Below are 24721 nucleotides of genomic sequence, written 5' to 3'. Positions count from 1 at the left end.
AACATGTGAAGATGGTTGGCACACAGACCTATGATGAAGCCATATAATTAAAATAATATAACATTAACACAAGGAAAAACCAACAAATAGATTAGAGTGGAGAGTCCAGAAACACACTGACAAATATAGTCAGCAAATCTGTGGCAAGGGGCACTCAGCAGAGAAATGAGTAAACAATGATCTTATCAATGAGTAATCCTTTGTCAACTGCATAGCTGTAGAGAAGAATCATGATTGTATGCATCTTTACTTTTATATTATACCATACTCAAAAATCTATTCAAGATGAATTACACATCAAAATGTGGCAGATGAATTATTAAATAGTTTGTAAGAAAATATAGGAAAACATTTTTGATGACTGATGCAGACTGTTTTCTTTAAAGATTTTATTTATTCATGAGAGACACAGAGAGAGAGAGAGAGAGAGAGAGAGAGAGAGAGGCAGAGACACAGGCATAGGGAGAAGCAGGCTCCATGCAGGGAGCCCAATGTGGGACTTCATCTTGGGACTCTGAGATCACACCCTGAGTCGAAGGCAGATCTGAGCCACCCAGGCATCCCGCAGACTGGTTTTCTTAAACCAATCCCTCAAAATTTCTGAGCAGCTATTATTATGCAGGAATAAATCACAATCAAGAACCTCTGTACATTGAGAGACATATCACTAGGATAGTAAAGAGTAAAATTACATATAGGAAAATATACATATATGTGACACATGTCTCAGCAAGATTAGATATATAACAAAAAACTAAAAACTAAACTAAAAACTCCCAAACATCAATAAGAAAAAGACAGGAAACAGAATAGAATTCAAAAGATTTGAACAAATAATTTGCAAAAAGAGATACTGATATCCAAATGAACAAGTAACCTTAACAGTAATCAGGGAAATACTTATTAAAATAATATTCCATAATCAATGGATGTATAAAATTAAAAAGATGTAAAATATTAAGTGTTGGTGTATGTGTAGTAACCAAAACTCTTTTTCACTGCTGATAGAAGTATCAATTGATACAATTACTATGTAAAAAAATTTAGCAGTATCTATTAAAGCTAAATTTTGCTGTCCTCAGAACTGGAGATGGGTCTGTATGCTCACTAAAAAACACAGAAAAGAATGTTTATAGAAGAAGGACTCATATTAATATCAAATTATATAGTTTAAATAATTGAAAAGTAAGTATATTATGGGAGAAATTTGAAAACATAATATTGAACAAAAAAAGATAGGCATAAAAAAAGGACACAGAATTGGATTCCATTTATATAAACTTCATATGAAGTATAAAACCAAGTAAAACCAATCAATGCTATGTAGTCAAAACAGGTTATCCTAGTGGAAGAACTGACTATAAGGGAGTATGAGTCAGGCCTCCGGGGAGCTGCTAATGCTCTCTTATTGATCGTAGTGCTCCCTACACAGGTGTTTTCATTTATGAAAATCCTACAAGCAGTGCAGGAGTGATGTGGACACTTTTTAATGTATACTTACTTTTAAAAAAAATCCACGGTGAAGAAGAGATGGATGAGAATTACTGGAGAAAAAATAATTTTTACAAAGTCTGATTAAGAGTTAACTTTCTTCTTTAGGAACAGCTCTGAGAAAGCTGGCAAGGTTAAAATCAAGAGGTAAGAATACCTACTTTAGGTACACAAGCCCTCCTCACATTCGTATGTGTAACATCTTGACTATAGATAATTATGATGTCGTTCCCTCTTGCATACCATCACACTCCCCAGGGTAACAGTACTGCACTAGCAGAAAATGACAAGAGTAATGCACCCCAACAGCTGCTCTGGTTCAGGCCCCATGCCCAAAATATGACAGAGTCACTCATTCCTCTCTTGTGTAAAAGAAGCCACATAACAAATATCAAGGAGAAAGAAGCTTCATCATAACCATGCTAGTAAAATTCTACTGTAAAGAGATGAGAAAGAAATCTGTTTGGGAGCTCAGATTCTTTGGTTCAGTCAAAGAGATGATGCTCAAAGGGAAGAAGGAAATCAAACACACGGTATTTAAGGACCATTAGACTGAGTCCCAAATGGCAAGGACACAGAGGAGACCAAAAAGGAAGAACGACTAATCACATCCGCTAAAAGTACTAAGAACCACAAGGTAGACCTAGTTCTCATAAAAGGGAGGGCACAATGGCTATACATAACCTTTTCCCTCCCAACAGTCCCTGGTTGGCAAATCCCTAATCTTGTTTAAAGGCCAGCTCAAATATCAGCTCCTTATAAAGTCACTCCTTCCCTCTCCCGGAGACATTTTTGTCCTCACAGGACTTAGCACAAATCTTGATTATAATTACTATGTACTTATCACTCTAAATTGTTTTTTTTTTATGCCTGTATAGCAGCTACAGCCTCCACAATATGTAATGTAACCTCCGGGGCAAAGCATCTTAGCAGGTAGCACAGTCATCCAAGATGTTTTAATAGTTTTATTACAAAAGGAATACATACACATGGCAAAAAAATTTCAAAACAACATAGACGAATATGAAAGGGATGGATAAACGTTTCTTCCCATGATCTAGGTCATCGGTTAGCAAGCTTTTCTTGTAAAGGTCCAGATAGGAAGTATTTTAGGTGCAGTAGGACCTACGGTCACTGTTAGAGCTATTCAACTCTGCTGGTGCAAAAACAGCTATAGATGATGTGCAAAAACAGATGAACGAGATTGTGTTCCAATAAAATTTTACTTTGAAGAACAAGTAGAAAACCAAATTTGTCACAGGGAACATAGTTTGCCCTTCCCTATGCTCAGTGATGAGCTCGTGTCCCAAATTAATGACTGTTAAAGTTTCTTATAAAATGTACAGACTGTTAGTTGAATATATCCTTTAAGCAGTCCCACTAACCAAAATGAAGCTTTTAAAGACTGAAAAAATAGAGGATCCCTGGGTAGCTCAGTGGTCGAGCATCTGCCTTCGGCTCAGGTCATGATCCTGGAGTCCCGGAATCGAGTCCCACGTCAGGTTACCTGCGTGGAGCCTGCTTCTCCCTCTGTCTGTGTCTCTGCCTCTCTTTCTCTGTGTGTCTCTCATGAGTAAATAAATAAAATCTTTTAAAAAAGACACCAAAAATACACAATAATTGACTTGGTCTTCAAAGAGAAAAAAATTCCTAAATCACTCCCCCCTACCACCACAAAGAACAGGTATATGTGGTTAGGTAGCTACCAACTACCTTTGTGGAATGTCTGAAGAGTCAAAAAATAAAGCAAAGGTATTGAAGTCTTTGGGACCCTCATATCTCCTCAAATGCACAGTTTTCACCAGAAATGAAATTACTAATTCTAGTTTTATGCTCAGATGAGCCTATAAAATTATCTAACCCTTTCAATATCTAAATTATAACATAAGCTCTAATGCTAGGACTTGAAGCTTTTGTGGGCTGCCTAGAAATCTAACCACAAGGATGAGTACTATTTCAAAAGTAAAACCCATTGCAAGGGACACTTGGGTGGCTCAATGGTTGAGTGTCTGCCTTTGGCACAGGGTGTGATAGTGGAGTCCCGGGATCAAATCCCACATCAAGCTCCCTGCTTCTCCCTCTGCCTGTGTCTCTGCCTCTTTCTCTGCATCTCTCATGAATAAATAAATAAAATCTTAAAAAAAAATTGCAAGCCAACAGGAAAAAAATTAAAATACCCTTTCTTTGTAACATCAGAAACCACCAGCACATTCTTTCAAACGGGGACTGTGGTGGTGTACTGGTTACCCTTGTGCCCTGCAACGGGGCATATATTTCAGGTCCTTTAGTAGTAAGACATGGTATCTATGGGGGAAAAAAATAGAAATTATACCAAAACTTAAAAAAAAACATAAAACAAAATGAAAAACACCCAACTTATTAGTAAGAAAGGTTCTAGTGGATGTAAGATCAAGTCCCGCTCTAGAACTTTTGAAAATTCTGATGAGTTACAAGTTCTCCACTGTCACTGGTTTCCCTCAGTTTCTCACTCTGCCTGTGATTCTCTTGTTGGATCTCTGGGTCTCCATGTTACGACATAGTCCTGTTCCCTCTCCCTCTCTCTCCCTTCCTCCTGCTCTCTCCCTCTCACTCTGGTTCTATCATAGTCTTTGGGATCTTTTCTCTTTGTCTGTCTCTCTGTACCTCAATTGCTGTCTATTCTGTCTTCTCTTTCTCCTTTTGTCTGGTTGCCTTTCATTTAAGCACCTCAATCAGCAAGGTTCTTTTCCATTGCCATGCAAGACCTTCTAATTATTCATATTCCTGGGTGAGGAGTTACAGGTAAAATATGAGTGCTTTACTCACAGTATTCATATGGCTAAGGGTGCATGCATGTGTGTGTGTGTGTGTGTGTGTGCAATATGAATATGTACATGTAGGTAAATACATAGATGAGTATCGAGATCAAGTAATGTCTGAGATTTAAATTGAGATATATGTTTTCTTTGTTGGACTTACAGGTCACCAGAATGTCTAGTATATAGTATACAGTCTTGTTGGTACAAGAACCTCCATATCTGTCTCTTTTCTAAAACAAAAACAAAAACAAAAACAACTGATGAGGAAAGGCCTAGATGCATCTACTATCACACAATCAGAAAAAAAAAAATACAAAGTGATCTCCTTACCACCTTTGTCATCAAAAATATCTACCAACACTAGTAATTAGAGATTTGAGTTTTTTTGGCGAAATCTAGGTGCCTAGAATTAAGTATAATGAAGCTTATAAGGTTAATGATCTTTTTATGTTTGGTTTAAAATATTTTTAAGTAATAAAATTAGCATATATTCATATAAGAAACATCAAAAAACTCAATCTAAATGATACCTAAGATAGTCACAATCAATGATAATATTTGAGTTTTATCTTTCCAAATTCTTTTCACATTTTCTTTCTTTCCGTTTACAAAAAAGTTTACTGAGCCCCTATTATGTACCAGATGCCCTGTTAGATATTTAGAATACACCAGAGAACACAACAGACAAAAATTTTTACCCTCATGGAACTTAAAATCTTACTATTTTAAAAATATATGTATATTTATACATATTTATATATTGCTTTGCTGTGTAAAATTTTAAAATCATTAAATACAGATCTATATAATATGTTTAATGGGTATATAATATTTTATCACACTAATGCACAAGAACATGGGTATTGTTTGCTTTTGTGGACCAAGAAAAGTCCAAAAAAATAAAAACAAACCCAAAAATCACACAAGAATTTAGTATTTACTCTGAGAGAATATTTATTTATTTTAAAAACTTTACTTATTTACTCATGAGAGACATAGAGAGAAAGGCAGAGACATAGGCAAAGGGAAAAGCAGGACCCCTGAAGGGATCCTGATGCAGGACTTGATCCCAGGACCCTAGGATCACGACCTGAGCCAAAGGCAGATGCTCAACCACTGAGCCACCCAGATGCTCCTGAGTATTTATTTATAAATGCTGTGAGGGATATATGGAAAAAAGGAAAAAAAAAAAACATTTTTAAAAGATGAATGATGGTCTCAGCCCTCTAAAACATGAAAATGGACAAGGAAGAGAGTATAATTATAGAAGAAAGATAATATGCATTACACATCTGCTAAGGGGGCATTAGATGTGCTTACTTTAACATATTATTAATTCAGTGATGACAGCAACAGCAACTACTACTACTACTACTACTATTACTACTACTACTAATGTAGCTAATATTTATTACTATGTGCCAGGTACTGCATTAAGGGCTACCAAGCCATTTAAGATTGTAAGAACCCTTTAAGAATATTTTTAGGGATCCCTGGGTGGCGCAGCGGTTTGGCGCCTGCCTTTGGCCCAGGGCGCGATCCTGGAGACCCGGGATCGAATCCCACATCGGGCTCCCGGTGCATGGAGCCTGCTTCTCCCTCTGCCTGTGTCTCTGCCTCCCTCTCTCTCTCTCTGGAACTATCATAAATAAAAAAAAAAAAAAAAAGAATATTTTTACATATAAGGAAATAGAGGCATAAAGTCAGTTATTTTCATGAAGTCACAGAGCTAATTAATGATGAAGCAGTATTTCAAACCCAAGAAGTCTGTTTCCAGAGTCTTTGCTACTAATCACTATTATTAGAGTTAAAAAATTGCACCATATTTTATCTTCAGAACACAAATCTTATTTATGTGGATAAACAAGAAAGATGGTACCAAAAACTCATTTCCATTTTACAAACTACAAAGTGTTTATTTCCAGAGAAAGGTATTGTATTTCCTCTTTCTGACATCTTATACATGCATCATCACCTCTCCTCCAGCCTGCTTCAGAGGGTTGTACCCCAATATATTCAGATTCTTTTGAGAAGTTATAGATAGCTGTGGACTTCAACTTTTTCCAAAAAAAAAAAAAATGCTCATATACACGCAATGTGTAGGCAATCTCAGAAAGTTCATGGGCTCTGAAGCCTTACAGAAGAATTCCCTAGGGAAATATTTTTCAAACTTTAGTGTTACTAAGAATCACCTAGGGGATTATTAAAACATCAATAACCCTGCTCACTCTTCTGCCCCCATCAACAGAATAAATACTAATTCCAGAGGCTACATTTACTTAAAACACCCCAGGTTATTTTAAATGTGGGGGGCCAGAGGACCATCTCTGAATGTAGTTTCAGTTGCCAGTTGGAGAACCCAAGGCTGCTCAGTTCAAAATCCCTCTATCTACCCAGAGCTAGTCAGGTAGAGATTAGAGGCAGCATTTCCAAACCCGAGTGACAAAAACCCTTCCCTTGATTCTAATCGAGAGAAAGAAGTGAAGAAATAAGCAAAAGACCTTTGACTTTCCAAACAGGCAAGCCCTGGATCAGATGACTAATAAGTTTGGGTTCCCATCTCCTCTCTCATTCTAATTAGAGAAAATGACTAGAGCCGTCAAGCCTTTGGCTCATGAGTACAGTATGATCAGACAATTACCTGATAGCATGCCTGATGTTAGAGTGAGTATCCACACTGTCCATGCTGTCTCTCTAAGGTCAGTAGCCAGCAGGAAGAAATCAAATGCCAGCTTCCACACGTTCATTCTTCCTGGAGAACAAGCTGGAGATGACATTTTAGTGATGCTACAGGAGTCATTCACAGGAATGGGTGGGCATCATGAAAAGAATAAAAGAGGCCAGTAACCTGAGAACAGAGTAACATGGAAAGGGGCACAATTAGAATCTTCTGTTCATGCCAAGGGCTCCCCTACCATCACTTGAACTGGCTTAGGAATTCCTCTTTAAGAAACTTCAGCATGAACCCAATACACAAGGGCAGTGTGACAGTAGAAAGAGCTTTGGAGTCAAAGTCAAAGCAAAACTCAAATTGCTGATCTGTCGCCTTTTGGCTAGATAATTTGTGGCGGCTTTCTTAACCTCTCTGGAGGCAGAGCTGGGGCTGGACTTGGGTCCCTCAACTCTGACCTCAAAACTCAGCATTTCTTGGTAGCTGGACCCCTATGCCTCCTGAGTAGTAGATCTTACAGACATGTGGAAGAAACACATTTACCAAAAGAGAGACTCAACCAGGAAGACTGGTGAAGACTGAACCAAACCAGTCTATGCCAAGGTGGACCACAGTGCTGACCTGACCTTTCACTAACTTTTTCCCTCACTATAACACTAAAAAAATCACACCAAACGGTGGAGATTTGACGTGCTCATGAGACATGCAGTGCATGATGAAGCATGTTCCACCCACTGTGCCTGCATGCCTCATTTCCTGTATCTCCCACCCCTACATACTTAGACATCACTCCTTTGCCACCTCAGGCTCTTTAGAAACATGCCTCAAATTGGGCTCCCTGTGAGGAGCCTGCTTCTCCCTCTGCCTATGTCTCTGCCTCTCTCTGCGCCTCTCATAAATAAATTAAAAAAAAAAAATCCTTGACCAGATTTTGGGATGCCTGGTGGCTCAGTGGTTAAGCTTCTGCCTTTGGCTCAGGTCGTGATCCTGGAGTCCTGGGATTGAGTCCCACATCGGGCTCCCTGCATGGAGCCTGCTTCTCCCTCTGCCTATATCTCTGCCTCCCTCTGTGTGTCTCTCTTGAATAAATAAAATCTTTAAAAAAAGAAACATGCCTCACCTTCTGTTCTGAGAGCCAGCCTGAAGGATCCTTTCCTTTGTTTTTCTCACATGTGCTTGAGCATAAGCCCCAAAAGCCTTGCCTGGAACTCCCATTTGTCCTCTAGTAAATTTCTGCTCAAGGACCCCAGTCATTAATACTCCACTCAGTTTCCACAGTGTTAGAATGGGGATAATTCCTACTTCAGAGGGTTGTTGTAAGGATTAAATTAAATAACATAGTGATGATATTTTGCAAATGTTCTTATAGAGGGTTGCTCAAAAGATATGGTGACTTTTTTTTTTAGATATGGTGACTTTTATTACTGTTGTTAAAGGTCAGCTTCTGAAATATCATACTATAGAGCGTATCAGGGTGGAGTAGAATCATTACTCTAGTGTTCAGCAAACTCCCCTCTGCCTTGTCTCCAACCCCCAGCCTCAATCAGATACAAGAAGAGCAAAGGGAGCCATTGATGACTGATTTATAATTGTCAGCATAAAACATAACACTTCTATCATGAGGCAATGACATCTGACTTGAAGTAAATCTTAATAGTTCCCTCAATGGCCACTTCATAAGGCCAGTAATGACCCCTCAATCACCCTGAATCAGACAATTTGTTCTGAAGCCCAGCACATATCACCTGTATCAGTTCTCCTGGACCCCAGGAGCCCTGTGCCCAATCCCAATGGTACTCCCTGATGTGCAGGAATGCTGGCTTCAGCCAAAACATAACTCTGTCCCCAGCCCATGGCAAAAAGGCCTGAGCAAGTCCAGATATCAGTGGAATTCTGCATCCTAAATTTTAGTCTCCCCTTCTTCCAACACCTTACATGTAAACCACACTGCTAGACCAGCCATCTCTCAGCTTCATCTCCCACAAAATGTCGGTAATCATATCTGTCCTTCTTATCTCTTAGGACTATGATGATAATAAAACTGAAGAAACATGACAAAATTCTTCAAAGTGAAGCATTTTGAATAGTAAAAAGGCATATTACTGATCTAAGGTAGTAGAAAAATATTCAGTAGATCTCAGCAGAAGCAGAGACAAGACAGCTTTGATGTATATGTAAAAACTACGTAGAGTTTCCTATAAGAGCATCCAGGTCCTTTTATCTCTATCAGAATTTTAGAATAATGCCTGTTCTTTCAGTATGAACCTTGAATAGTAAGATTTCACTTTTGTTTCTTGCCAAGCTTTTAACCATTGCATCTATAGGGGCCAAGAGCAGGCTACCCCCAAATGTGCTACTTTGGCCTATTGATGATTTTAAATAAATGTCACTTACGAGACAGCCATTGCAAAAATAACGCTCTGATCGCCCCTGCCTCTCAACCTGTCTTAGACTCCAGAAAGCAAGAAATCAATCTCCCAAGTGAAAAGTTCCTTCCCTGTAATACGGGTAAAGAGAATCTTTGCTCTGTAAGAAATCTGAGCCAGGGAGACTATATAAACAACCCTTGTTACTTTTTTATTCTTTTATTTTCCCAGCCCAAATTCTGTTTAGAATTCCTTACCAATTGTAGCTCCCAAAGTTACATTTTCTCATCCTGTCAATTCCTCATAGATTTATTGTCTCTTTGTCGAAAAAAGTGTAAAAACCTCCTGAGCTGGTCATTTCTTGAAGTCTTAATTTCATTATTGTGCCTCTGTGTGCACTTTAGTTTGTTTTTTTTGTTTGTTTGTTTGTTTGTTTTTGTTTTTCATCTGTCTCATGTCAATTTAATTCCCAAACCAACTGGAAGGAGCTTAGAAGAAACAAGGAAACTTCTTCCTCTCCTAGACATGTATCTGATGTAAGCAGAATCTACACTCTGCAGTGGCTGGCACATTCTGAGGAGTCTGGTTCCTCCTCACATTGCTCCTCCAAAGCTCTTCCAGGCTCTCACTTTTGGCTGCTGCAGGGATGATGTCTGGCCAGTATGCCTTTGGAGACACAGATGCATCCTTCACACTTTCAAGAGGTATGCGACAATGATCAAGATACACATAAAGAAAAGCCATAGTATTTGTATATAAATTTAAAGACATTAGGCAAAGTGGCATTTTGGGGAGCCTGGCTCAGGATGTCTCTGATAGAGTTTACTAAATAAAAGACAATCTTTGTTTTGAAAACAAGTCAGGATAAAAAGAAGCTATGACATCCAAGATGAGATTTAAATGTGCAAATAAGGGCAATGATATCTTTAAGGGATGGCGTGGGGTTTTTTTGTTTGTTTTTGTTTTCAGGGGGCATGAATTTTCAATTTCTCATTGGGCATGCAATATATCCTTAATCGTTCAAACCTGATGTCATATATTAAGGGATTTCCTCTCTACACGTGCTCTTGCAGTTCTTTTGCCTAACATGAACTGTGGCCACCTCAAAATTCCCCTTTTAAAGTTCTCACTACTACTATTCCTTGTTCAAATTAAGCACCACCCTTGTCAAAAAGCCTTCTTAACCATCCCTACCAGAAGGTTCCCACCTCACCTTTAGTCCTCTAGAAGTTCTCCCATGAGAAGACGTGCATCTTCTACTGCCTCATGTGAATTCGTTCATGACTTTTTATACCATGTTACTCACACCTCTCTATCAGTGCCTGGAACAACTTAGGTTCTCAGCGATATCTGTAGAATGAAAAGTTAATAAGATTATTTGCATAAAGCTGTTAGTGTTGTCCCTGGCACATAGTACTACTTAAATGTTAGCAATTATTCATATAAATAAGAAAACACTCCACGCATTTTTGTGCCCAAATCTATGGTTTCGTGTCTAATTCTATTCTATTCATATCCTTTTTCTTTAAAAGATATGAATCTTCCTGAGTCTTTTAAAAAAGTTTTTATTTAAATTCCAGTTAGTTAACTTACAGTATAATATTGATTTCAAGTGTACAATATAGTGATTCATCACTTCTATACAATACCTGGTGCTCATCAGAACAAGTGCCTTCCTTAATCCCCATCACTTATTTAACCCATCCCCCACCCCACCCCCAAAGTCAATATTTAATTATCTTTGATAGAAGGTATCAGCAAATTCCAAAAAGAAGTATAATTTCTATTCTTAGATTATGCATTTTTCAGCTAAAGATTGCGTGTCTGCCAACACAAAGGTGATATAAAATAAACTACTACATCTTTCTTACTACAAATACCAGTACCTTATTTAAATAGTGGGTTTCAAACTTCAGGAATTTATGTAAACACATATGTATGTGAACAATAGAAAAATACCTAATCATGTGAAATAGAAGGCTTGCTTACTCCAAAGTCAAGGACATAGATCAATGTTTCATCTTTGTTCCCCCAAAACTTAACTTATAAGCTACGAGTGCAACACTCTCAAACTGAAAACACTAACATATTGTGTCTGACCTGGGTGGAGCTTCAGAGAAAGAACTGACTATGTGTCATCAGAAAGCAGAAAGCATGTAGTCTCCCTACTTTTAAGATCGCTAGTAGGGGGATTCAAACTGGTCCCTCTTGCCTCACATCTTATGCTTTTCTCCTCTATGGCATGCATTTGCCTTCATAATTAGGATCAGAACCCTGATCAGGAAAAGAAAACTGTAAGTTTGTTAAAGAAAGCTAATTCTATTAAAATTTAAAAGGTCAGGTGAAGAAAATCGTATATAAATGATCACAGCTGATATCAAACGAAAATCAGATTTTTTTGTTGACTCATAAATGTATAAAGTAAGACTAGATCTTAAAATTTTCCCATCAATTTATGCTCAGTGAATCACTCAAGAGTTGATTTTCAGGCTCTCTAAAGATGAAGAGGAGAGTGTGAGAACAATGCAATCACTACTGCAGCTCAGGAATGAAATCTGACAGGTATGTATTAGGAGCATTCCTTTTTCTCAAGGAGATAGAGCATCCATAACTGATGTGCCTCCTCCCAACCTCCTCTGAAATCCATTCGCGATGAATAATTTTACAAACAGATCTCAACTGGCTCTGATTTCTATGTCCTATATTAAAATGTATCAGGCAAGCATAGATTCTGGAGTCAGATCAAAAAAGTTTACAAATTGTGCTCTGTCCCTGACACTCTCATAAGAGCCTGAACATCTGACTTATTCTTTCTGAACCTTAGTTTTCTGTTTGGTGTAATGGAAGCGATCATTCAATCCTCACAAGATTATTATGATATTTTTTTAAATGATGAATATAAGACATTTTACAACAACAACAAAAAATACCGGCCTGGTTTTATTGTCAAGTTTGCATTGATACATCTCAGGTTTAAAAATACCTGAAGGAGATGCGCATGTCAAATAACCAGATAGTCCTACAATTTGATAAACGTGATATTAATATCATCATAAGGACATATGTATGCAGATGATTGTCTATGAGCAATGTTGCCAGTGAGAAATAGAGAGTAAGAAACTGAAGCATTTTAAATCACATTCAGCATAAAAATGTGAGGAGACAATATTAATGCTTCTACTATCTACCTAACAAGAATTTCATAGGCACTAATGAGCTAGTGCTGGTTAGCATTTTGAAACCCAGTGGAGGAAAGAATAATACACACAACACACCCCACAAGGCAGTGACTATAATCATATGAAGTTAGATCATGTATAAAATGAGCTGTGTAGAAGCAATATGTTCTTGCTCCTGACAAATTGTCTGTACTTAGGATCCTGAATGCCACAGCATTCCCTCATTTGGTCCAAATCTTGCTAAGGTCCCATCAAGAAAGTCTGCCCTGTATGACAGGGCTACAAATGTCAATACCTGAATTTAAATAATGGCTCAAAATCTTCAAAATTCCTCTGAACTTTCTCTCATTCTTTCTCTCTTATACACACACACACACACACACACACACACACAATAAAGAAAGGTTTAGTCATGTGCAAGGCAAAAGTTATGCCCCCAAATGGCTGCCCCAAGAGCATCAGCAACATGCACAGGAAGGAGGCAAGAAGAGGGAAAGTAGTCAATGAAACCATAACCATTCAGGAAAAAAAAAAAAAAAAAACATTCAGAATTCCTGAAATGTTATATGGGCCGTCTATAATCACCCCACTTTAATTTAGCATAATCATTAGTCTTTTTATGGGTTTTAACTAAACTAAACTAAAGATCAGACAGTTTTAAAAGATGTGTGACACCTGGGCCTCTTTCTCTTTTTCTTTTCTCTTTTCTTTTCTTTTCTTTTCTTTTCTTTTCTTTTCTTTTCTTTTCTTTTCTTTTTTCTTTTCTTTTCTTTTCTTTTCTTTTCTTTTCTTTTCTTTTCTTTTCTTTTCTTTTCTTTTCTTCTTTCTTTCTTTCTTCCCTCCCTCCCTCCCTCCCTCCTTCCTTCCTTCCTTCCTTCCTTCCTTCCTTCCTTCCTTCCTTTCTTTCTTCTTTCTTTCTTTCTTTCTTTCTTTCTTTCTTTCTTTCTTCTTTCTTTCTTTCTTTCTTTCTTTCTTTCTTTCTTTCTTTCTTCTTTCTTTCTTTCTTTCTTTCTTTCTTTCTTTCTTTCTTTCTTCTGATTTTATTTATTTATTTGAGAGAGAGGGAGAAAGAGAGAACAGGGGGAGAGGGAGAGGGAGAAGCAGACTCCCCACTGAGTAGAAAGCTTGACTCTGGCTAGATCCCAGGATTCTGGGAACATGACGTGAGCTGAAGGCAGGCATTTAACTGACTGAGCCACCCAAGTGCCCCTGCCCCACTTCATTCTGAGGAAGAAAATTAAGGTGGCAAATCATGAATTTCTGATTTTTGTCTTCATGTTTGGGGTTGATGAACTATTCCCTTTACTGATCTGAGAGAAAGAAAGGTATTGGAAATGACAGTGACACAAATATGTAGGGAACTTATCACAACAGTGTCCTTTCATGTGTATCAAGATCTATCATTCTGCCAATTAATTCTGATTAGCACTGACCTCACTTTACAGATGAAGAAATCTAAATTCAGATTATTGCCTCAACTTGCCAAAGGTACTTGACAAATAAAGAGGGCTAGAACTCAAATTTCCAGTCTTTTTCATTACATTAAGTTGCCTCCATCTGGGAGGTTTCCTCTGCTTCTATACTATCCAATTTACAAAAATAATTACTTTCTTCGTAATGCTGAAACAGATATATCTGGATAGACGAAATTGATTAGCTCTACTTTTGAGGACAGAGATAGAAAGAGAAGGTTATGGGGTAGGTGTGTGTGAGGGTTAAAATAAAAAACAAAGGACTTCAGGCAAGAGAGAAAGGTCACTAGTTAGCAGACTTTGAGTGCTCAAGCATCAGTCACTACCCTTATTACTGACAACAATAAGTAACCCTAGTAGACCTACTGCATGTCGCCATCCAAAATTTGACCCACGCTGTCCCTATATAATTTGTAAGCACAATTACATGACCATGCTGGCAACACCCCCGCATGCACACACACACACACACACACACACACACACACACACTACAGTTTAGTAATTACTTAAGTGAACAAGTATCTGGTTTGCCAAGGATGCATCTTCCCCTCTCTCATTCTCTTTCAAGATTAGGTGAGGGATAATTTACAGCTTGGAAAACAGCATGCATTTCTAGTCCAAAGTCTTTTGCTTCACAGTACCTACGTATTTGATGTGTCCAAAACTTCCCTTTACAGTCAGAAATTGTGAGCTAACTATTCGAAGAAGTGGAAAAGTTCTAAAAATTTCAAACTTAATTGGAGTGAATAATTTTAGCAGTGATGATATTAAAGATAGATGTGATTATTAAAGTAGGGAGTAAGAGCAAAGATCTCCAGGAGCTCCATGGAAATAACCTCCGCTTCAATGGTTTAAGTAAATGTGTGTGAGAACAACATATGGACCAGCATCTGTATCCTCAAGGGTAGATATTAGAGCATTCTGGATACTCTCAGGACAGGGCTAGGAATATTAACTCTTGTTATTGTGATTTGCATCAATATATTCTAAACCTATATTCATTCCTATTGAACAGATTTCACCTTAAAATACTAAAAATTTCTATTTCAAAAGCTCAGTATGAGCATAACTATGGTGGGAAGGTTTCTAGCAATAATATTACAAATGAAGTCATGGTAGAAGGCGCTAACCTGAATAATCTGCGCGTATTTCAAAGAATAAACTCTCAATTTCCTGATTGAATCTACCACTCATTTATGTTTATTTTTTGCCTGCCCTTGTTCATAATGTTCTCAATGTCTGCTTTACGGTAGCCTAGAGAACTTTCATGCACTTTTTGAATGGTTTTAATCATAACCACCAAAGCTGTTGTTTCACCAGTCTGCCAAAGAGAGTTTCCAGGTTCACTTTAAACTGACAGCTGAAGAACTGCAGATATATTCCCCAAATTCTAAAACTTCCTCTGGCATGGCCCAAAATCACTGATGTTCACCTCTACAAGCCACTCTGTGGGCAGCAAAACCCCACCACACCTACTGTCCTCCGTGTCAGCCTCCTGTAATCTAGCAATCTCTTCACCTCATGAGGGAGGGTCAAGCCTTTATTTGTGTTCTTCACTGGAGGAGGTCAAATACTGGAGGACAACAAGGGGTTGCTGTCACTGGGGTATTGATGTTTCTAGGAATGGATCACACTGGAAAAGCACACACGCCCTCAAAAGGCTGAACGGGCAACGGGCTCTCTCTGTAACTTGCATCTCCAGTGCCCAGAGAGAGGGACTACACCCAAAAGACAATGACCATCCCACTGCAGTTCTCATCCACGTTAAGTTACTTTACTAATATGTCATCTTGGACTTACTCAAGCCATCAGTAAGTCTGCAAAGTCTGCAGCCCGGAAAGGGGAACTCATTCCACCGAGTATCAGGCGGCCCTACAAGTTAACCCTCTCATCCCCGCATTCCAGATACTTCCTTACAAACCCCCTCTTTACCTGCTCTTCAACCCCACAGACCATTGTGACAGGGGGTAGGATTTACCTGCTAATTTGGAAGTTTCTTTCATGGTTGGGGCTTGGAGAAGATAGATGTCCCGGAGGGATGGAAGCATTCTGGAGGTGACACTGTTCCTGGGGAAGTAAGTTGGGCAGTGGCTTCGCTTCGCGCAGTTCCCGAGTAAGAAGCTTCAAACACCCCTGTCCACCTGCCTCTCCAACACACTTTAGCGCTTACCCTCCTCACCCCTCACCTCTTTCATCACCCCCCGTCCTGCCCCTTCTCCACTCGTGACACCGTGGCTGCCAGCCAAGTGGAGCGTCCTTTGTGTGCGGAGTTCCCGGTCCCCTCCAACGTGCTGATCCTCAGCTCAGCTCCTCCAGCCCCGAAGCTTTGTGTCTCTCTTGCGGAGGAGTCCCGGGGTCCCGCTGCTTAAAGTCTCTCCGGGGCTTCCACTTCTGCGGGCCTCCGGTTCCCCGCTCGGCGCCAGAGGCGCCCCCGAAGGGGAGGGGGTGCAGCAGCCCGGCGGGGTCCGGGGGCCCGCGGGGTGTGGAGGGGGCCGCCGCCGAGCGCCCGGGACGCGGAGGACCCGTCGGCCCCCTGGGGAGCCCTCCCGCCCCGAGGAGCGCGCTCAGCCCCGGGGGAGCCCCCCGCCCCGAGGAGCGCGCTCAGCCCCCGGGAGCCCCCCGCCCCGAGGAGCGCGCTCAGCCCCTGGGGAGCCCCCCCGCCCCGAGGAGCGCGCTCAGCCCCCGGGGAGCCTCCCCCCGCCCCGAGGACCGCGCTCAGCCCCTAGGGAGCCCCCCGCCCCGAGGAGCGCGCTCAGCCCCTGGGGAGCCCCCCCCCGCCCCGAAGACCGCGCTCAGCCCCCGGGGAGCCGCCCCCCCCGCCCCGAGGAGCGCGCTCAGCCCCGGGGAGCCCCGCGCCCGCTTTCCCTTCGGGAGCCTGGAGCGCCGGGCGGCTGGGGCGGGCGCTCAGGACCCCAACTCGGTCCAAGTTGGGGCGCGCGGGGCGCGGGCGGAGGCGGGGCGCGCGGGGCCAGGCGCAGCCACGTGGGCTGCGGCGGGTCTCTGGACCCCGGGCCGCTGCATGCAGAGCCCCCGCGGGGCGGGGAGTGCCGGGCTCTCCGGGGTCCCCGGGGCTCGGCTGCCTGCCGGGAAGGGGCTGTGAGCGCCGGGGACCCTCCCGCTCCTGCTGTCCTCTCGCTTTGTTCCCCTCCGTCCACTGCCTGGATCTCCTTTGCAGCCAGGGCTCTTGCCAGCGTCTTTGGGAGGAAGGGACTGAAGGATTCCTCCCCTTCCTCTTAGTCTCCGTGAATTGGCACTTTGATCTAAGCTAGAGCGCCAGCCGCGCGTCTGGGCTCTGGAGGGACGCGGAAGGGCAGCCGAGGGAAGGGTGTGAGGTCCTGTGTAAGATCCCAGATAGACCCATCTTAGATAGAACATAGTTCTATCTTTTGTGGACCTTTTATAGAGGTAAATAGAAATATATTCTATCTATCTAAGATCGATCTATCATCTACCTCTGCAATGATGATGATGGTATGTGTATTTAGACGTTTCTCCCAGCAGTGGCCATGCTTTGCTCCCTTTCCCGGATCTTCTGTAACTTTCATTCTCAAGCCAGTTTTTTGTTTGTTTGTTTTTTGTTTTGTTTTGTTTTGGTTTTTTTGTTTGTTTGCTTTTTTTTTTTTTTTTTTTGGCATAACTCGTTTGAAAGAGCACTTTGCTACTAGCCATGTGCTAAGTGTTTTGTGGACATATCCTTTCACAACTTCCAGAACAAGACAAAGTCCGGGGTGAAACAAAAAAAGGAGCTCAAACTGTGGGCGTGGGACCATTTTGGTTTTTGCTCACTGTTACACATCTCATGGTTTAGCACAAAATTCAAGATTTCATAGGTAATCAGTAATATACTAGAGGCGTGTGTTGAGTGCATCTATTAAAACTGTTGTATAAATTCACTGTTTCCTTGTCAGTCCTTACCCTTCTGGAAGGAGACTGGCCTTTTGAAATCTTAGGATGAACTTCCACACAACTTTCAGCCTTCTATTTGTGTTTAAGTCGGCCACAAATTTGCTGTGAGTTCTCAGGGAATCACCGTGCTTGACTACCTAAACTTGAAAATGGAAGGGTTGCAAATGAAGAGCATTCTACAAAACAACTAGTACAGTTTTTAAAAATGTCAACATTGTGAAGGACAAAGAAACTGAAAAACTGTTCCCAGTTTTAGGAAATTTAGGAGATAAGAAAACAAATGGTGTGTGTGATCCTGGATTGATTCCTAGACCAGGAAAAGGACACGACTGAATAAATGAACAAGATTTGAATAAGGTCTATAAATCAGTTGACAGTATTATATCAGATTTAATTTCCCAATTTTGAAATTGTACTGTGGTTGTAGAAGATGATTGTATTTGTGGAAACTGAATAAAAGGTATATATGAATTTCATTTTGGCAACATTTTGTAGTCTGGTACTATTTTCAAGTGAAATGAAAGAGAAAATTGGCATGAAAAAAATATAATGAAAGGATTGGATTAAATGACCTTTAAGACTTCTCTGAGCCTAGACTTCTTCCACTGTATTATATAATATCTTCCAAGCCACCTCTCCTGCTGCAGTTGTTATAAAGTTCAAATGGAGATTTTAGGAAGGAAAAATGACTTTGGAAATTGCAAAATATTTCTTAAATTCCAAAACTTTTCACATAGACAGTTTGTTATTTCTTATTTTTATTTTTTTTATTTTTATTTTTATTTTTATTTTTTTTGTTATTTCTTATTTTTAGAAGGGTGAAATGCCTTCAGATGTCTTCACAGCCCTTACAAAACTAATAACACTCCTGTAAGCACATGTAGGCACCCAATGTTTAATAAATGAATGCCAGAAATATAATGGCTATAATGATAAGAGTAAAAGTTCTTCTAAAGAATTCACTATATACTAAAGAAGTATATATTCTTCTAAATATATATTTTGTTTGCCTTGTGGTAACTTCATTGAGCAGTAAAATTTCTAGACCCATGAAGGAATCACCTTAAAGATAACAGAGTAATTGTTCCTCATTAATAATTAAACCCTTTGTGACTTGACTTCTGTAGGATGCGTTTTGGAAGAATCTGCTGAGTTACTCTTTAGACCAATCTAACATGAGCAGATGCAAACAAAGCAGCCAGCGCAGCCATTAAATTTCAGTGTTTCCATGAACAAGAGAGTGCCCTAAATAAGATTAGTTCAGTCCTTAAAGGAGCCTGGAATATTCTTCCAAAAAAATATCTCTACTATTCACGAATAAGGGCTTATCCTTGGAAAACAGACCTGTACCCTGAAAGTAAAACAAAGTATCTGCCAGTTGTGGTTTTTACATAGGAGAAAAGGACCTGCTATTCTCCTCCATCCCTGAGCCCCACTTGCTATTTGTTAAAACCCAGCAAACCTGTTTCTCTTCTCTCATCTCTCTTCTCTCATAATGATTTCAAAATTTGCAGATGCATTTGTTTAAAGTCTTGTCGAAAAGCCTTCCTACCTTCTTTCTAGCCATGATAAATGTGTGGAAATTATTTCGTAGCTGGGAAACAGGATTAAAACGTCAAAGTACAAGTAGGTCACTATACAAATGTGGAACTGGGCAAAGCAAAGGAAAAAAGGAAAAAGAATAAATTGGAAGGGTAAGGACTAATGTTGATTTTGAAATAATGTTTTTAATATTCTAGTCCTAGATTATTGATTATCTGCCTAATGTAAAAACAAGAATGAATACTCACACTAAATAGTTCCCAGAGAAATTTGGTAAAGATTCAAATGCCTTGATTTGTTTTTGTTTTTGTTTACCTCAATATAAATGTTGCTTTCCCCAGCCTCCCAAATACACTTTGATTGATCATTCACTTAAAGAGGTGGTCGGAAAGATTCATTTATAGGAGTTTAGTGAGGATGGGCAATTTTTAAGAGTGTATTTAAAAATAAAACTGTATTTTGCAGAACACTTGTAGATTTACAGAAGAATTATGAGGATACTCAAAGACTGGGCATTCCTCATTGAGAGTGGCAAACTAAGGAGACCCAGGACTGTTGCCATCTTGCATCAGCTGAACATTCAACAACTCAATGTGGAGTTTCACCCACAAAGAAGCTGACCATCGTCCCCATCTCCAAGACCAGACCTGTGGGTCAGATATTTTGCCCATAGGGAGAGACAGGCCAAAAAACAGAGCTCTAATCTCATCTCCGACCCCCAAGGAACTGATTTCAATTGTAATGAAGTACAGAGAAGCTCAAGCCTCAGGACACTCCGAAAAGCAGTAAAAGTTATGGTGAAAGGTAACTGACAGGAGATCTATGGATTCATTGGTTATAAAGGCTACCCGGGAGGTTGCCCTCATTTCAGTGGAGAGAAATGAGGACAGTGACAGCTGGAAAGAATCCTCTTGAGTCAGACAAATAGCCAAGGACCTCAAGAACTGTCCCTTGAAAGGAGTCTAAATTTGATTGAATTCCTCTGTAAAGGAATTTATGTCTTAAGGCATTGTTGAAAACAACAAAGCAATTAGTTAGCAATTAATGGAGCTAACAGCTGAGTGTGATCAGGAAAAGAAACAGAGTTCTACTATAATCACTGTCACCCTAGGGTAACTGTGGACATATTCAAGTCTATGTCCCCTGAAGACCAAAATCAGAGGCTTCACACTGGGTGTGTGATGGGGTGCTGAGGTTGGGGAAAGGATAGGCTTCACTAAAATAATCCAGACTGAATCAGTAAACAAACAAACAAACAACAACAACAACAACAAAACCACAAGAAAATAATACTAAGCCCCGGGAAGAGAAAGAAAGTGCCTAGAATTGCTATAATATATAATTTGAAATGTCACAGTCACAGGAATATACACACACAGAGACACAAACACTGGAGACAGATACTGGAAAGGTGTGACCCATACACCAGAAAAAAAAAAAAAAAGATTATGGAAAGTGCCTGTGAGAACATTCAGGTGTCAGATTTATTTTAATTGAAGTATAATTAATATAATATTGTATTAGTTTCAGGTGTATAACATATTGATTCAAGAATTCTATGCATTACCCAGTGCTCATCACAATAAATATAGTCACCATCTGTCACCAAACAATGCTATCACCGTATTATTGACTACATTTCCCTATGTTGTACTTCTCATCTCCAGTACATATATATTATATACTACATCTTCTTTATCCATTCATCAGTTGATGGATTTGGGCCCTTTTCATAGTTTGGTGATTATTGATAATGTTGCTATAAACACTGGGGTGCATGTGCCCCTTTGAATCTGTACTTTCGTATCCTTTGGATACATTAGCCTTGAAAAGAATCATCCTCAACCAACCTCTACAGTTCTCTAACATACTGGTCCAAATTAAGAAGAATATGTATCAAATTCACAAAGCCAACTCTGTAAGGCATAAACAGAAAGAACTAATGGAAAGTGAATTAATTATAAATGTTTGTTATAATTTCTTTGGGCTCACCAGCCAGAAAAAGGGCATCAAGAGAAGTAGACATCTTTCCAAATAGTGGAAAGTGGAATAGTGGAATCCCATGTCAGGAGAAGTTTTAAAGAGCTTATCCAAAGATGAATGAGGTTAATTGAAGCCAATTCAGTAGATTTGGGGGTCTACTGTTCCAACAGAATATATTTGTAAACATTGAATAGTGGCCATTGCAGTGGCAGAGAAATTGAGAAGTCTCTTTCTCACAGTAGCTTTTGAGTTGATATAGTCTACAACCGGGGAACAGTCAATGCTAAATTAAGTTCAAAATTATTTTTTATTTTTTTAAGTTTAAATTTTTTGTTAGACTTGTATTAGATATTCTGATTTCTGATTAGAGATTGCTTTGGGACTTAAAGTGAGTTTTTCTCTTACTAAAAAGCGAACATAAAAGTCTGAACCTGGAAGATTTTTAAAATTTAAATTCAATTAATTAACATATAATGTATTATTGGTTTCAGAGGTAGAGATCAGTGATTCATCAGTCTCATATAATACCCAGAGCTCACTACATCATGTGCCCTCCTTAATGCCCATCACCTACTTATCACATCCTCCGACCTCCCTCCCCTCCAGCGACCCTCAGTTTGTTTCCTGTGATTAAGAGTCTCTTATGGTCTGTCTTCCTCCCTGGTTTTGTCTTGTTTTATTTTTTCCTCTCTTGCCCTATGATCCTGTTTTGCTTCTTACATTCCACATATGAGTGAGATCATATGATAATTATTTTTCTCTGATTGACTTATTTTGCTTAGCATAACATGGAGGATTTTTACTCAGGGCCAGAAAAAGATCTGCTCCTAAATATTGTAAAGAACAATGAGAGATAAAATAAGATTGTGTTTTGATTATGTCATGAGTCATGCTTAATCAATATACTAGTTTCACACATGTTGCATCTTAAACAATTTGCTTCAAATTCAGGATGTTTAATGAGCCAGAGCTGAGCTAATAGAAAGTCTGCTCATGGACAAATGCCAGATTTTAAAGGCGGCATCAGCAGTGAGTTTAATTTTTAAAACCTTTTGTAATGATATGGAGTAATTTTGCAATGGCAATTCAGCATAATGAATGAAGATTTTCTGCTTTTCGGTCTAGTCCTTTTTCAAAGTCCTAAGTCTGCTCTACATTAGTTGTGTTATATGGAATGTATTACACATTTCATAGGACCGTGTAAATGAATGACTGGTATGGGTGATTTTTAACATTGATGGGATGCAGTTCTACAGAATTATCTAAGGGGAATACTATCTGAATGAAATATGAATTTCTGTTTCTATCCATTTATTTCCAAGGTGACCTTTGGCAAGTTGTTATTTTCTCTTAACCTCATTGTCTTGCACCTAAAGTGACTGCCCTACAATCCTACAGAATGTGTGTAGACTCAGAAATATTAATATTTAAATATCATTGAAGATTTTCAAATACTCTGGAAACACAGGATACAATAATGGTTTTATTTTATTAATTTTATTTATAAAAGATTTATTCATTTATTTGACAGAGAGGAGACTGTGTGGTGGGAAAGGAGAGAAGCAGAAGGAGAGGGAGAGAGAGAATCCTCAAGCAGACTCCCTGTTAAGCATGGAGTCCGCCACGGGGCTTGATCCTAGGATCCTAAGATTATCACCTGAGCTGAAGCCAGGAGTTGGATGCTTAACTGACTGAGCCACCCAGACAATCCACAATGGTAACTTTAAAAGATATTCTAAAACAATGTACTATGAACCCTGACTGAAAAAATTCCATGGTGCTGTCAATGATGGGAGGGAATTCTAAAAGTTATCAGTCATACCTACTCCCCCTTCTCACCTCATCTCTATTTTTAACCAGATGCTATTATTCAATCCCTGGATATCACAGATGCAGATATGCATTAAAAAACCAAAGATGGGATCCCTGGGTGGTGCAGCGGTTTGGCGCCTGCCTTTGGCCCAGGGCGCGATCCTGGAGACCCGGGATCGAATCCCACGTCGGGCTCCCGGTGCATGGAGCCTGCTTCTCCCTCTGCCTGTGTCTCTGCCTCTCTCTCTCTCTCTCTCTCTCTCTGTGACTATCATAAATAAAAAAAAAAAAAAAAAAAAAAAAAAAAACCAAAGATGCCAAACCCAGATTCTCAAAAATCTATTTCATTTGTTTAAAGATTTTAGTTATTTATTTATTTGAGAGAGAGAGAAAGAAAGAGAGAGAGAAAGAGAAAGAAAGAGAGAGCATGAGCAGGGGAGGAGCAGAGGGAAATGGATAGGCACAAGCAGAGTCCCAACATGGGGCTCAATTCTAGGACCCTGGGATCGTGACCTGAGCCAAAGTCAGATGCTTAACTGACTGAGTGACCCAAATGTCCCCCAAATCTATTTCATTTTTAAAAAGAAGCGTTCAAAAAACAAGCAAAACTATTTTATTATTATTATTATTATATATACTATTTATTTATTAGATTTATTTATTATTTATTATATATTATTTACAAAACTGGCAAGAGAGTGGGGAAAGTGGGGAGATGTTGGTCAAAGGATACAAACTTTCAGTTATAAGATGAATAAATTCTGGGGATCTAATGTTCTGCAAGGTGATTATAGTTAATAATATATTATATACTGGAAATTTGTTACATGAGTAGATCTCAAGTGTTCTCACCACACTCAAAGGAAATGGTGACGGTGTGACGTGATGAATGTGTTAACTAGCTTGATTATGGTGCAAATTCTGGAATGTATTTGTAAATTATATCTTCATATTGTACAACTTTAAAAAATCACATTGTATAACCTAAATATGTATCATTATTTGTCAATCATACCTCAAAAAAGTTGGAGAACAGGCAACAATAATATTTTTAAAAAGAGAATAATGGGAAAGAGTAAGCCACAAGGAAGAGTTTTTTAGGAAATAGATATAACTGTAAAGATCCTAAGAGTCCAGCCTTCTGAAGGAGGCTACAGAATGAGAAAGGAGAACAGCATGGAGAGAACAGCTTGTATCTCAAAATTATTTTCACTAGGTTAGACTCGGTCATACAAATAGTTCCCCAAACTAACTTCTATTCAGAAAATACCATTTTCATTTACCCTTTCAATTTCCAATAATACTGCCCAGATACATTGTTTCTAGGATGTAACTACTATCTGGTACCCAGAATTTTAGATATAAACTATATATTAAATATCATCTATTTAAGTGATTTCAAGTCAGGTTGCACATTTAAGTCACTTGCATATTGTTAGAATATCTATATGTGGGCTCTGCTCTCCAGAAATTCAGATTTAATTGATCTGAGGTGGGA

At 39.3% G+C, this 24721-nt stretch overlaps 1 protein-coding gene across 9 annotated transcripts in view; it reads right to left on the bottom strand.

Annotated features, from left to right (window-relative positions):
- Positions 1–16521, bottom strand: part of LOC144301133 (uncharacterized) — a 93456-nt gene extending 76935 nt beyond the window's left edge. For 3 of the 9 annotated variants that reach the window (XR_013367868.1, XR_013367865.1, XR_013367867.1), the window contains exons 1-4: positions 16167–16521; positions 15959–16047; positions 10540–10676; positions 6931–7137 (exon numbers count right to left, since the gene is read on the bottom strand). Coding sequence is in view for 1 of the 9 variants with exons in the window: in XM_077877700.1 (XP_077733826.1) it covers positions 4450–4519; positions 6931–7053; positions 15959–16028 (263 nt within the window). In the remaining 8 variants the exon portion in view is untranslated. The other 6 variants (XR_013367869.1, XR_013367866.1, XR_013367870.1 and 3 more) reach the window with 6 other exon arrangements.
- Between the last annotated feature and the right edge of the window lie 8200 nt (positions 16522–24721).

The sequence above is a fragment of the Canis aureus genome, chromosome 29 (assembly GCF_053574225.1).
Source record: "Canis aureus isolate CA01 chromosome 29, VMU_Caureus_v.1.0, whole genome shotgun sequence".
Classification (NCBI taxonomy): Eukaryota; Metazoa; Chordata; class Mammalia; order Carnivora; family Canidae; genus Canis; species Canis aureus.
Note: the sequence above shows the minus strand (reverse complement) of the source record. Positions and strands in the feature narration are given on the sequence as shown.